Here is a 15,485-nt window from a genome sequence, read left to right on the forward strand (position 1 = left end):
CCCCCCCCCCGTGAGCAACTGAAGGAACCCAGACGTTTCACTTCGCTGCTGCTGGGCAATCAGCAGCCATAGAGGTAGCATTTCCAGCCTGAGTTCTTCAGACTGGCCTATGAGGAAGGTTTCATTTGATCAGAGACGCCCGGTTTTCTGCTTAGGGATTCTCCAGACTATACTTGCCCAAAGCTTCTGCTTAAAGCTTGAAGAAAAGTTCAGGTCATCCTATTAACAACTGAACATTTCCCAAGGTGATAATGACAGAAAACTTAAAAAAAATGCTATCAGCCAGAAGGGAGAATCTTAATGTAACCCTGTGCATCCAAGTTGCTGGAGAGATAGAAAGATCTAGTTGAATTGAAACTTGGAGGATCTGGAGAAGCTAAAAATAAATTAATTAATTAATTAATAACAAAGCTAATTGTGGAGAATAAACTGTGAGGGACTCATTCAGGGAAGGGCTTGCCGTGCAATCATGAGGAACTGAGTTCACATCCCCAGCACTCCTGTAAAAGTGTGTACTTGGGATCTCAGCACTAGAGAGGCAGAGACAGCAGAACCCTAGGGACTCACTGGCAACTAGCCTAGCCAAGATGGAGGAATTTAGGATCAGTGAGAGACTGTCTCAAAAAATGAGATGGATAGTGATTGGAGAAAACACTTAATGTCAACCTCTGGCCTCTGTAGAGGCATCTACACACACACAACACCTACATACTCACAAAAGAAATAAAGCTGTGATTTTGGTAGATGTGGATGTAGCTATAGCCATGCCTGAGAAATATTGAACACTTTACTAGTGTGACTGTAGGCACAGAGAGACAGCATGGGTATGTGTACCTATAGCTACATGTATATTTGTGTGTGCCTATGTTTGTGTGGTGTGTGTAACTATGGCTACATGTATATTTGTGTGTGCTTGTGTTTGTGTGGTGTGTGTACATATGGCTACATGTATGTGTATGCATGCTTATGTTTGTATATCTTTGTATATACAAACATATACATATCTGTATATGTGTGTACACACGTGCATGTATATGAGCATATGGATGGTTATATATGTGTGCATGTGTGTATACATGTGTGTATATATATTTGTGTATGTGTGTGTGCATGTGTATATGTGTTTGTGCTTGTGTATACATGGGTGTGTGCATGTATATGCACTTTCTTACTCAAACTATCTGGGTGATGTGTTAGGCGACCTCCCTCTACTTCACTCGACAGCTTTGTGCATCTCTGGCAGCACAGACCTGTGTGTCCTGTGTCTGTCCTTACTGTTGGCAGTAAGGCAGCCCAGCCACCCAAGTGGATACAGGGAACACACTCACCGAAGCTGGCACGTGGGTGCTGGACACCCACCTCTTGGCATGTGTCTCTGTCCATTGCATCACCCTGCCTGTCCCAGGAGCACAGGTGTCAGCTAAGCAGCCTTAGACAAGACTGTAAGGAACCGTCCTGATGCATGTGTCCACCCTGTCTTGCCTCAACGATCTATTTCAAGCCTGGAGGAATTCAGGGTATTCCTGTCACCTGTGCTCCACAGACCTGCTGGTGACACGGGATGTCACCAGCAGCGAGGACATACAGGTTTCAGGAGGGAAAGGCCAAGTGGGTGAGTCCTCATTCACTACAGCAGTCCCTCCTGTCAGATTCTGACCCACTTGTCCCCTGTACATGGCTGAAGGATGAAGCAGTCATTGGCAAGGTTGTTAATATCAACAGAGTCCAGTTTCTCTTAAGTTCCAGACCCAAGTAGCCACTATGTTTAGCGTAGTTGTCACCAGGCCCTTCCTGCCATTCCCCATTTGCTTTGGGAATGGTCTGTCTTTCTTAAACTAAATTCTACTAAATAAGGAAGGGTGTGGAATTGGGGTGTGGGGAGAAAAAGGAGACAGAAGAGACTTGGGACATAAATATTATGCTCCCTGTGGCTTTGTATGAAAGTCAGACTTCTGCATAGGCAATTCTGGGAATAAAGTTGTGTGCTGGGGCAGCAGAGTCTGTGTAGTAGGACTACTGCACAGAAGAACTCTCTCCCCTCCCTCCCTCCTTTCTCCCTCCTGCCTTCCTCTTCTCTTCTTCCTCCTTCCCTCTCTCCCTCCCTCTTTTTCTCCCTCTCTTCCATCCCTCCCCCCTGTTAAGCCAATGTTCAGGCTCTGAATAACACATAAGGTTAATATTAGTGGAAACTGAGGATCTCATGTGTATGTGTTTACTTCCGATTCAACAATAGCAGAGATGGGAGGGCTTAAAATATATTTGCTGTATTGTCAAGGAGTCTGAAGGCCTCCAGCTTGCATCCTTGGATCCTCACATGGAATTTCTCTCAGTGTGTTGCCAGTCTTCCGTCTCTTCTCTCTCCCTCTTCCTTCTCTTTTCTTCTTTTCCATGTGTGCATGTTTATGTGTGTGAAGATAGGTATGCATGTGTATGGGTGCTCACACACGTGTGTATGTGTGCATGCGGAGGCCAGGGGTCCATCTCAGATTTCTTCCACAGTAGCTTTCCACCTTGTTTTGTGAGCCCAGGCCCGTTACTAAACCTGCAGTACATATCACCACACCCAGCTTTTAAAAAGATCTTATTTTATTTTAAGCTTTACTTTGCACATATGGGTATTTGTCTGTATGAATGGTTACACATAACATAGATGCCGTGCCCATGGGAGCCAGAAGAGGGCATCTAATCCCCCTGGATCTGGAGTTATAGACAGCTGTGAGCTGTGTGGATGCTGGGAATTGAACCTGGGTACTCCAGAAGAGCAACCAATCCTCTTCACTGCTGAGCCATCTTTCCAGCCCCATGGCTTTTGTAAATACCTGGTTGTGGGAGTGAAACTCAGGCTCTCCTGCCTTGCCAGCTAAGACTCCCCAGCCCTTGACTCTGCTGCTCCTAGGAGAGATGTTGTGAATGAAGAGGTTACTGTCTGTAAAAGAGGTCATCTTGGGAACAACTTCTGAGTCCCCAGAGTCCTTTGCTCTGAAGGGTGGTTCATGGTTTGTTGATTGAGAGATCTCACATAGCCCGGGTGGGCCTCAAATGTGCTATGAAGCCAAGGATGAACTTGAACTTTTGATTCCCCTTACTCCACTATCCACAATCCGGGAGCTGGGATTACAGGCAAGCATCAGCCATGCCCAGATCTGAGGGGATAGTTCTCGTTTGTCATGATCAATTTGTTATTTTAGTGAAACACAGGGACAAGCTTTGTTACTGACATTCATGGAACTCCTGTCAACGTACAAACTGGTATAACGTATTTTCAACTGGTATTCCTGCTCCTGGGGACCATTGTGTGGGTGGAGTTAGCATAGCTCACTGTACTTCAGATGGCCCGGTCCTGTTAGACCATATCCTCTGTTATCTCTGTTGTACTTTGGGTTCCGTGAAATGATACGGTCTCGGAGAGTCTTACTACCAAAAATAGCTTAAAAACTGCTCGTGTAATATACATGGATGATTCATAGTCTCCCCTGCCCCCGCTGCTTCCATTTTATGTATCCCCTGGGGATACAACTAATGTTAATATTAGCCAGAGCAACACATAATTAGGAAAATAAATCTACTGAAAAAAAGTAATATAGCATAAATTAAATATAAATCAAATCAGATATAAAACAATGCATTCAATTACCCGCATCACTGCCTCATCCTCTCAGGGAGATGTCTGGATTGAGGCTCATTTTCCTTCTAGGAGAGGGGCAGAGCAGAGCCCAGAACAATGACCTGAGTCCAGCCCTGGAAAGGTGGTACCCGGCCTGCTGTTCACTGGGGATGTGGGACATTTGTTAAAAGTGCTATCCTTGAGGCCAGCTCAGTTTTAGACTCAGGAGGAGAGCCTGCTGATTGTTTTAATGTGTAAATCCATGAGCTGATTTCTGAGTGTGTTTGGGAACACTTATATTGTGCTATTAAATGCTCAAATGTTCTGTCATGTGGAGATCCACTGATTCGGAGGGTTCCAGCTGATGAGCGGGGGATGGAGCTCAGCTAGTACTTGAATGGTAGCAGCAAGCCCTAAGTTTGACCGTAGTGCCATAAACATCTAGTGTTGTGGTGTACTCTTGTAATACCAGCACTCTTGACACAGACACAAGGGTCAGGATTGCCAGGTCATTCTGAGCTTTAGTGAGTTCAAGGCCAGCCTGATCTATGTGAAACCCTGTCAAAAGAAGGAGCAAACAAAAATATACAATTTGAATGGACTCCCATGAACTTGCCAGAGGAAGGAAAAACAATTGCTGATCAAGAGTTACAAGTGTGGATATCAGGCTCCAGAGCTAGTCCTGAGTCTGGAACCAAGCCATGCTTCACAGGTTCTTCCCTGATCTCTCCAACAACCCAAGTGGTCTGTCCTGTTTTGCTCTCCACATAAGCCCATACTCTGTAAAAAAGTCTCTTTACACCCTGTAAAAAAGTATTTTTCATTCACCTGATGTCTTCTCGTGGGCTTACTGCTGAATAAGCTCACCCTTTCTAGTTCTTTCTGATCTCTGGCTGTCTGGTTCAAGTCAGCTGTTCTGGTTCAAACTCCACTCACAGGTGATGGATTCAATCTGGCTTCTCTCAGCTTCTTTCTGAATTGCTCTGCTTGGCCTCAAACTAACTCCAGCAATTTGTTCTACTCTCTGGCTTCTTCTTTTTCTCTGACTTCAACGGCATCTCCTGACCTGCAATGAACTGCATGAACTCATGAACAAACTCAACTCCACTACACTGTACCACTCACTGCAACGACTCCCGACTGACTCACGCTATCTCCCCGTGCTGCTCTTAAATAGCTTCTCTTTCCTGTCTGTTCTTGTGAGTTGGGTGTTTCTTGTCTCTGACTCAGTCTGTCAGATCTTTCTTTGATGCGTCAATTTGTCTGCCCCTAAATTAGACATCACTTTCAAACATGGCTGCTTCCTTCTACAATCTAATTTTACCTTAAAAGTGTGTACTAAGGACATGTCTGCATTCCAGCCAAATCACACAGACCTATGGCTTTGGATGTGATCCTTTGCCAGAGCAGCCATGTTGCTGGATTAAAATTCCTCAACAACACCCAGATTCACCGTCCCTCAAATGACCTATCTTTATTTAGCCAAAGTCTGGAATGCTCCAGCATCTCCCCTGTACCTATCTGTGCAACCACACTTGCCCGATGGTGTCATGTGACTCAGAAGAGGATGTTGCTACGTGCCTTGCACCTGGTCTGTGCTCACTGTCATATGCCCCACCCCTGGTCTGTGCTCACTGTGTTTGGGTTGGTTTTCACCAGTGGCTCCTCATTTGGTGCCAGTGAGTTACACATGAGAATACTAGCAGGTGCCTGCACCAGCCTTTAGGAGCTTGCAACCCCAGCTTGCCTAGACTTCAGAAATCACTAAAGTATAGCAATAACATCCCTAGTGATTTTCATAGCTGGAGAAGAACCCCAACACACATCGACTGGTGGTAGCTTACCTCTTAGTTGTACTTTTGCTATCCCCACTGTGGAAGATTGTTCTGGGCCTCCCTACTCCAGCATAGATCCCAGAAACTGGGATCTTTTTCTCTTGCAGACACCCCCCCCCGCATCGAGAGAGCACTCCCCCTTGCACCTGCCACACTACCTTGCCCTCCAAGTAGCCATGAGTGTCTTGGAGTTTGAGTTCTGGATGGCTGACTGCCCTGAGGTGTTGGAAGAATGAGCAAGACACAAGTCCATGGAACGGGAGGTGGGGGGGGGGCTCCAGTCAGGGTATTCCCATTGCTCCCAATGGGCCTGCTCTCTCAGACCTATTCCTTCACTTCTTCTCAGATCCCCAGCTCTCTGAAGGCCCCTAGACTCTGGAACAGCTTCTAAATGAGGCACCTGCCTGATTCAGCCATATTCAGATTTCCATCCTCCAGGCAATCTCTCAGAGGGCCATTCCATAAAAGCTAGAAATGCCTCCTTCCTATTGGCCTGTGCAAACACAGGATGAGTTCCCCTTGCCCAAACCGGAAGCTCCTTAACTTGGAACATCATACCAACCATAACTTGGCCTCCTTAATCCATCATGAATGTTTTAAACATAAATCATAAATATTCTCAAGATGGCCGACAGTTACTTGCCTACTGCTGAGATCAAATAGACATGAGCATTTCTTTCTATTGACTCAACCATCTTCCTATTTTTGGGTGGGCCTTACTCCATTCCACCCTTTACTTTCTGTGCTGGCCAGCTTGAGCTAGAGTCATCAGAGAAGAGGGAGCCTCAATTGAGAAAATGCCTCTGAGAGTTGGGGCTGTATGGCATTTTCTTAATTAGTCATTGATGGGGGAGGGCTGGGCCCTCCCCAGCCCATTGTAGGTAGTGCTATCCCTGGGCACCACTGGTTCAGGCTGAGTAAGCCATGAGGAGCAAGCCAGTAAGCAGCACCCCTCCATGGCCTCTGCATCAGCTCCTGCCTCCAGGTTCCTGCCCTGCTTGAGTTCCTGCACTGACTTCCTTCAGTAATGGACTATGGCATGGACGTGTAAGCCAAATGAATCCTTCACTCCCCAACTTGCTTTGGTTGTGGTATTTCTCATCATGGTGATGATTTGCTTGCTGCCAAGGTGTCCCGTCACAGTGATAAATTGCTTCTGGTCACAGTATTCGTCACAGTGATAGAAGAGCTAATGAAGACACTTAATGTTAGCAGTGACTGCTCCCCTATTGAACTCTCACATGCACATGTGCAGTTCACTGTGGGAACTGTGAGAATCAGTTGATTCATCTCCTGCAATCTCATTCTTGCCTTTGCCTCTACCTGTAAGCTTTTCTACCAATCTCCCATAGCTTTTACACTGCTCCAAAAGTGACTGGCCCCATCTGTATCCTGCCTCAGACAGTTTTTATTGGGCTATCCCCCACACACCAGCATTGGCCCTTTTCCCTCACTAGAATCATTAGCGTGTCTTGCTTTATATCCTGGCTGCTGTTGGCACACATTTCTTCTGTAGGTCTCAGTCCATAGAATCAGATCACGGCTGTAGCCTCACACATTCATGCATGCCCACGTTTTGGCAGAGTACCTGCCAAGGAAGAGTTTGGGCCCATCTCATGAGAGAGTGAACCCAGCAGATAGATGGTGCTCACATGGAACTCACACTCCATTATGGTTTGGGGAGACACTGCATGGATGAAGCAGTATGTGAGGAGAAGTACTTAGTAGAGAAAGAAGGCGAAGCTGGCATTCACAGCCATGTCCAGACATTTGCCTTGTAGCAGATGCTGTTACCTACAAGATGGATTCAGCAAATTCCAAAACTATCCCATAACGTTTCAAGTAACTTGATGATATGTGTGGGGGTACTCATAGCTATTCCGGTGGGCTGCAGGTTGGACACATCTAGGAGGAGGAGTTCCAATTGACTAAGCCATGCTTGAGAAATATCAAATATTTGCTGTTTACTCTCATTGAGGTTCAATGCAGAGGTACCGGTATTACCTCAAATTGTTGACAGTGTGGCCCACTCAGATGCTTACAGTTCCCTGCTAATGTGGTCCATTCCTTTAAGAAGCTGGGCTCAGGGCTTCCTGCAACCAGGTGGTGCCTCCTAGTATTGCTCTGGGAATAAAGACAGATTGTGTTTGCCCAGGCTGGCATGGAATTCTCTATGTAGACTAGGTTGGCTTCAAATTCACAGAGCTCTACTGTCTCTGCTTCCCATGCGCCGGGGTACAAATATGTGCTGCTATGACTGGGGTACAAATATGTGCTGGTTCACCTGTCTTTGCAATAGGCCTGGAACTCACCATGTAGGCTTTGCTGGCACTGAACCACAGGGGTCCCCTTGTCTCTACCTCCCCAGTCCTGGGTACATGTATACCATTGTGCCTGGATTATTTGTGTGGGTTCTGGGAATCAAATTCAAGTCTTCATGTTTGTGTGGTAATCACTGTCCTGACTGAGCCATTTCCCTAGCCCCTGAAGAAAGATTTTTTTTAAAAAGATTTATTTATTTATTTATTTATTTATTTATTTATTTATTTATTTAATGTATATGAGTACACTGTAGCTGTACAGATGGTTGTGAGCCTTCATGTGGTTGTTGGGAATTGAATTTTAGGACATCTGTTCACTCCGGTTGGCTCCACTCACTCAGTCCCTGCTTGCTCTGGCCCAAAGATTTATTTATTATTATACATAACTACACTATAGCTGTCTTCTGACATATCAGAGAGGGCATCAGATCTCATTATGGGTGGTTGTGAGCCACCATGTGGTTGCTGGGATTTGAACTCAGGACCTACAGAAGAGCAGTCAGTGCTCTTACCAATGAGCCATCTCACCAGCCCTGGAGACAGATTTTAATGGCAGCCTAAGTAGAGCATATTTGGAGAGGGGAATGTACTTTGTAGCCATGGGTTACTTCCATGGTCATGCCAACTCAACCAGCTGTCACCTTTCTTTTCCTCCTCTTCCTCCTCCTCTTCCTCTTCCTCTTCTTCCTCCTCTTCCTCTTCTTCCTCCCCCCTTCTTCCTTCTCTTCCTCCTCAGCTCCTCAATTGATGGACCATTCCCTTGGCAGTGTCTTATATGTAGATCTCTACCTGTGTATGGAATGAGAAGACCAATGCTCCTTTCTTATTTCTCTAGCCTCTGGGAAAGGACAAGATCACTGAACCTGGCTGTTAGAGAACTCACTGCGCAGGTAAGCCCACCCTCCTCCTATTTTCTTCTGACCTAATTTTGCATCCAGATCACCAAGGGCTTTAGAGGAAGGAGACTTTGTGTAGCTGTCTGCTAGGCTGTGGCAGAGTGGCAGAGCTAGGGAGGGAGAGCGGCAGACTCTAAGGAGGTCTGTTGATGTTATGTCTGGTTCTGCCTCCCAGCCCCATGCTCCCAGAAATAAGATTCAGATTCAAAACATATTTGCAAATACCTTGGCCTTACAGCTAGGCTCTTCTCTGACTAGACCATAACTTCCTATAACCTACTTATTCCAAGCTACATTCCACCACATGGCTGGTTACTTGTGCTGGGTGTAGTGGCTCATAGCTTCAATCTCAACCTTCCATGGGCAGAGGCAGGAGGGATAAAAGGTTCAAGACCAGCCTGAGCTACATAGCAAAATGCTGTCACAAATGAATGAATGAAACAAAGATTTTAGGACAGAAGTAACTGGGTTTTCCTGGGAGCTCAAGTTCAGGCTTCTCAGAAATGGAAGCGAATTAGTGAATGAAGGGTTTGTTTTGTTTTTTTGTTCTTCGGATCATTTTGCTAGCATCCTTTGTGACAACATGTTGGGCAAGCGCAGCATCCCCCCCTCCATGGAGGAAAGGCATGCTGTGGCTGCTCTGGTTCAGCGTGTGAGGGTTCATCTAACAGTGGGGAAGGCATGGTGGCAGGAGCTTGAGGCAGCTGGTCATACGGCGGCGTCCGCAGACAGGAAGCAGAGTGTGAACGCTGGTGCTCAGCTCGCTCCTCTTACTCAGTCCAGGATCACAGCTCATGGAATGGTGTGGCCCACAGCGAGGGTAGGTGTTCCAAATCTTTAACCCCATCATGAAGATGTGTTCAGAGATAGTCTCCTAGGTGATTCTACATCCTGTCAAGTTATTAATCAGTATTAGTTGGGTGTGGGGTGGCCTTTAATCCCAGCACTTGCGAGGAAGAGACAGGCAGATCTCTGAGTTTGAGGCCAGCCTTGTCTATATAGTGAGTTCCTTGCAGTCCAAGTCTAGATGATGAGACCCTATCTCAACAAACACCCCATTGACTATTAGCTATCATATTGTCTGTACTTTCATAGCAAGACTCTCTTGTGTGATGGGTTCCCCATTAGTGCTTCCAAAGTGGAGCCCATTGAATGCCACAGTCTGCTGTTAGATAAAGGGTTCACAGAACAGAGCCCCCCCTTGTGGTCACATCTGACAGAGCTGTGAGACCAGACACCCCAGGAGTTGCTTTGAGGTGTACAGATGGACACCTGGACCTGAACACTTCATCGCTGGGAGCTGGAGGTTCCACATGGCCGAGGATGTAGAATAATGGTTTCGGAGTGGAGCCTCTGGTCTGGGAGGAGTGACGGTTGGTTTTTTTATGACCAGAGACAGGAAGGCTTCTGGAGATAGGGGGGCAGTGGTCAGTCAGTAAGCTGTCTGCCATGCAAATGAGTCTCACCCGCCCCCACCCGGGGCCCATGTAAAAAGAGTAGGCATTGTGGCACACACTCACAATCCCTACACTGGAAAGGCAGAGGCGGAAGGATCCCCGGGGCTCACTGGTAGCCAGGCTAGAGGAGACATTGAGCTCTGGGTTCAGCAAGAGACTCTGTCAGAAAAATGTGGAGAGCAACTGAGGAAGACACCCAAAGTTAACCTCTGGCTTCCACACACATGCATTCAAACACACACACACACACACACACACACACACACACACACACACACACGCACAAACTCACACTCACATACAAGCACATATGGATGGGTGGATTCCTGTCAGCAACCAGTAGTGTCTATAAAACGATATCAGAGTTGGGAAGGCTTGCGACCAACCCATGAGCTTTCTGGCTGCTCACCCAGGGGGAAGAATGAGGTGTGTTTCTTGTTTTTCCTGGCTCAGCCATGGGGTAGGTGGACCATTACCAGAGACACTGTGTATTTAATGCGGGAGGGCTCTCTGTCTTTGTGTGCGGCGATTACAAAGCACTGAGGCCGGGCAGCTCTCAGGCAGGGCTGGAAGGCTGAGGGCCTGGTGCCAACATGGCCAGGTTCTGGTGGGGATCTCTTCCGCGGGACAGATGGCCAACTCCATGCTGTGTCTTTGCATGATGGAAAGAGGGGGTTCTCTGAGGTTGATTATTATTATTATTATTATTATTATTACTATTACTATTATTATTATTATTATTATTATTATTATTATTATTATTATTATGTGTGTACATCTAGAGGACAGGGTAGGTGTTACATTCAGGAACGCCATCCACTTCCTTCAGAAGGGTCTCTCAGAGGTCTGGAGCTTACCAATTAGGCTCCACTGGCATCCAGAAAGCCCCAGGGACCCTCTAGTCTCTGCTTCTCCAGCTCTGGGATTACAAGTTTGTGCAATGATCTGCACTTATGTGGGTTCTGTGGCCCCAGCTCAGTCTCCATGTTTACAAAGCAAGCACTTTTGCTGACAGTCACTACTCCCTAGCCCTTTCCTAAGGGCACTGTTACTTTCATGAAGTTCTACCTTCAGGATCTGTTACTTCCCAGAGCCCCTTCTTGATCCCAGTATCGTACTGGGACTGAAGATTTCAGCACATGAAATTTTGGGGGACCCAAGCATTCATGCCACGGCATGCCCTATCTCTTAAATATTTATAGTCTATGTATAATGACTGTCTTCGTCGGGGTTTCTATTCCTGCACAAACATCATGACCAAGAAGCAAGTTGGGGGAGGAAAGGGTTTATTCAGCTTACACTTCCAAATTGTACGCTTACATCACCAAAGGAGGTCAGGACAGGAACTCAAGCAGATCAAGAAGCAGGAGCTGATGCAGAGGCCATGGAGGGATGTTACTTACTGGCTTGCTTCCTCTGGTTTGCTCAGCCTGCTTTCTTATAGAACCCAGGACTACCAGCCCAGGGATGGATGGTCCCTCCCACCCTTGATCACTAATTGAGAAGATGCCTTACAGCTGGATCTCATGGAGGCATTTCCTCAAGGGAGGCTCCTTTCTCTGTGATAACTCCAGCTTGTATCAAGTTGACACAGAAAGCCAGCCAGTACAATGACTTCTCTTTTCTGTCAAATTAAGGAGATTTCAAAATGTAAATGTAAAACTTCCATTCATTAATGAGTTCCTCAGGGGCTAATTTTATTTGTAAATAAGAAAGACATGCAGATTTTTCTGAGGTGGGTATGTGTATTCCTTTGCACGTACATAAGCATGGTACACTGTGTGGGAACTGAGACAGAGCCTGAAAGTCTAACCTTAACCCTTGTCCCCTGTAGATTGGTAAGTGACCATGAGGGAAGAGGCTCAGCTCAACACAGTTTTCTTTCTTTGGTACACACACACACACACACACACACACACACACACACACACACACACACACACACACGGACGCAGAGGCGTGCCTGCGTGTGCAACCCCTGATACTTTCAGAGTGAGTTGGGACCTTCTTTACGCTCATTACATTTCTTGACTCTCATGGGTCACCCAAACCAAAGGTAATTAAGGAATAAACGAGATGGAAATAGTTAGAAATAATTGGGCTATCTAGAGACGGGTAGGTATTATATTATATCCAGCAGAGACTGAACAAGTGTGCAATTTAATCAGGAAATTTAGAAAGGCAGCCTCACATTAATAGTGCAGCTTGAATTATGGGCTTTCTCAGCAAAGGAGAAACTGACCTAATTATGATTAAGAGACACTGTTAACTAAAATCAGAGATATTAGATGAGACCTGAGAACCCTGGCTGGCTTCACAGTTAACCAGCGAGTCTTTGAAGTTCCTGAGGTGATGGTTGTGAGTGGATAAGATGGGCGGAGCCTGCCACAGGCATTGAACTAAGGAGACAAGGTCAGAGGAAGGTGCTTCAGACACCTTTCTTTAAGTTCTTGGTTCTAACACACTGGACAAGTCTCAGGACCCTTTACGATCCTTAAGATGGATGACTTTGGCCGTGTGGATGAGCAGCTAGGGCCACCCAACTCTGCCCTGAGCTTCAGAAGTGAGGTTGGAAAATCCCAGGCACAGAGGGGAAAGTAACCGGCAGCCCCGGAGAGAAGGGCGGAGTATTTTAGGACCGGGTGAGGTCTGCTCTGCTTCTGATGGCAGCTTCTGTCTGATCTCAGATAAACCAAATGTTTGCAATGAACTGTATCCCTCGAGATGTAGACTCCACGTGGACTGACGGCTTTCAGCTTCTGAACGGGATTTCATGTACTTTTATTTTGGCAATAAATATCGATGTTGTGTGTGTGTGGGGTGGTGGCGGGGTTTACATTCTGGGTGGACTTCCCCAAAGTGCTCATCTTCCCACAGAAACTGTGCTGGGAGCTTTGGATGAGCTGGAAATACAGGTTTATCACTAATCTGAGCATAGGTAACAGATATCTAGGCTCTTAGCCTTAAATAAAAGAAAAGAAGGTGATGACTTAGTCTTGGCATAAAAGATAACCTGACGGAACTTGGGAAGTGAGACTGAGGTTGAAGAGTTTTATTGTTTTTGGAACTCAGAGGAAAACAGGTGGTGTGTGTGGAGCCACTCGATAACCCCAGGTCTTCCTGGAGGTGACGTGTCTGTCTTTCAGTTACACTCTCCAGCAAGTATCTGCCCTCCTGGTTTCTCAGAGAGTTCTAATAAGGACATTTAGCAGGTTCCTCTGACCTCGATGTCAAAAGCCACATCTCGGTTGACTGCCTACTGTGTGCCCGGGGCAGAGTCCTGCTCATGGACTGCCTACTGTGTGCCCGGGGCAGAGTCCTGCTCATGGACACCGTAGACAGATGAGGAGACAGCTGTCAGCTGGAGAGGAAGCCAGAGGAGACTGGGGTGAAGGTGAGGGACCAGAACTCAGCAAGGCATTTCTCCCAGGGGCACCGTGGAACAACTGGCTCCTGGGGTTGTGAGGTTCTGAGAGCTCAGGCAGGAGTAGGGAAATGCCAAGGCTGCCTGGGTGGGTCAGGGCTGTGCTGAGGCCATGCCAATGGCCACCTCTCTCCCTTCCTCATCTCTTCCTTCCCTCTCTTCCCCTACCCTCCTCCCACTTCTCCTCATCTACCCCCCATCTCCATCTCTCTCTTCCCTCCCTACTTCTCTGTTCTGTTCTCTCCCTCCTCCCTGCTTTCCCCTCCCCCTTCTCATCTTCCTTCTTACCCCCTCTTGCTTTCCTGCTTTTCCTTCTACCCTGTGGCTCCTTCTTCTGCTCCCTCTGCCAATCCACTAAAATACTTAGAGACCCAGCTCCCTGAGACCCCATTCCCCTGTCTTCTGGTTGGAAGCAGCAGACCTTGACTCCTGCCCTTTCTCCTGGCAGGTGTGCTCAGGTGAGAAGTTGTGCCGCTCTCTGAGGAGGAGACTCGGTGACCTTGACACCAGGCTGCCTGCCTTGCTGGAAGCTAAGACTCTGGCCCTATCAGGTAACCGAAGCACTTATCACTTACAGTCAGTCACTGACCAGTGTGCCGTCACACAGATGCCAGGGAGGCTGAAGTAGGAGGATTACAAATTCAGTGCCTGGTCTATGCTGTGAGTTCTGTGCCTGCCTGAGCGAGTTAGAGAGGTGGAGAAAGGAGCTCAAGGGAGAGCCATTGTCTAGCATGTACAAGGCCCCAGGCTTAAGCTCATGGCTAAACATACACACACACATATAAACACATATATACAAATACTCTCACACATATAAACATACATATATACACACAAACACACTCAATATACACATACAAACACATTCACATATACACACACACACACACCATATATACCACACATATACATATACATATATACATATACATACACATTCACACTCTCACACACATAAACATACACATATATATACAAACAAATACACTCACATATACACACATACATACACATACACACCATAAATCACACACACACATATACATACCAAACACATGTATATACACACACATACACAGTACACATTACACACACATATACACATAAACACACTCACATATACACACATATACACACCACACATCACATGCACATATACATACAGACACATATATACACATACAAACACACTCATATATACACATATATGCACACAACAAACACACTCACATATAAGTACACATACACACATGTACACAATCACACATGCATATACCACACATATCATACACTCACACACATACATACACACACACCACATATATTGTACACACACATACACACACCACTCATATCATATACACACACAAGCACACATAACACATACATACACATAACACACACACACACACACACACACACACACGTGTGGCAGTTATGTTGCCAGAGTTCTCAGGCTCACAGCCTAGGTGTTGGTGGCTCTAAGAAGGCAGGCTCAGCCACCGTCTCCAGTAGGCCAATTAAGCAAATAAGTAGCACTGAAATGCAGAGGGAGGAGACTTACTCAGTGTGACCACATTGGGAAAAGGAATAAAGACTCACAGTGACCTCTACGTCATCTCTGGAACCCTGGCAGGAGGCTTAGGTTTGAAGAGAGGGTAGCATGCTTCCATGAAGGGACATTGTCCTTGAAAGGGACAGCCCGGTGACACAGTTTGCTCTCAAGAGGCCATGCTTGGATGTGAGTTGTCTATGCTAGGACATGGGCCTGTTGCTCCATGGACTTGATTCCAGCAATGTTGTAAGCTCTGTGTGTGGTGGGAGCCCATTGTGGGTGACTATGCCAGACACTCCTTTTAGAAGTTGGTTATGGGGCTAGGGTTATATGTCAGTTGGTGGAGTGATTTCTGAGTTCTTTGACCAGAACCCATGTAAAGAAGCCTGGGCG

General features: G+C 46.6%; 1 protein-coding gene across 2 annotated transcripts in view; it reads left to right on the forward strand.

Annotated features, from left to right (window-relative positions):
- The window catches only part of Disc1 (DISC1 scaffold protein), a 220,952-nt gene that overhangs the window by 91,550 nt on the left and 113,917 nt on the right, over positions 1–15,485 (forward strand). For both annotated transcript variants that reach the window (XM_031341819.1, XM_031341820.1), the window contains exons 7-8: positions 8,596–8,650; positions 13,986–14,088. In XM_031341819.1, the coding sequence (XP_031197679.1) occupies positions 8,596–8,650; positions 13,986–14,088 (158 nt within the window). The remainder of the gene's footprint in view (positions 1–8,595; positions 8,651–13,985; positions 14,089–15,485) is intronic.

The sequence above is a fragment of the Mastomys coucha genome, unplaced genomic scaffold, assembly GCF_008632895.1.
Source record: "Mastomys coucha isolate ucsf_1 unplaced genomic scaffold, UCSF_Mcou_1 pScaffold22, whole genome shotgun sequence".
Lineage (NCBI taxonomy): Eukaryota > Metazoa > Chordata > Mammalia > Rodentia > Muridae > Mastomys > Mastomys coucha.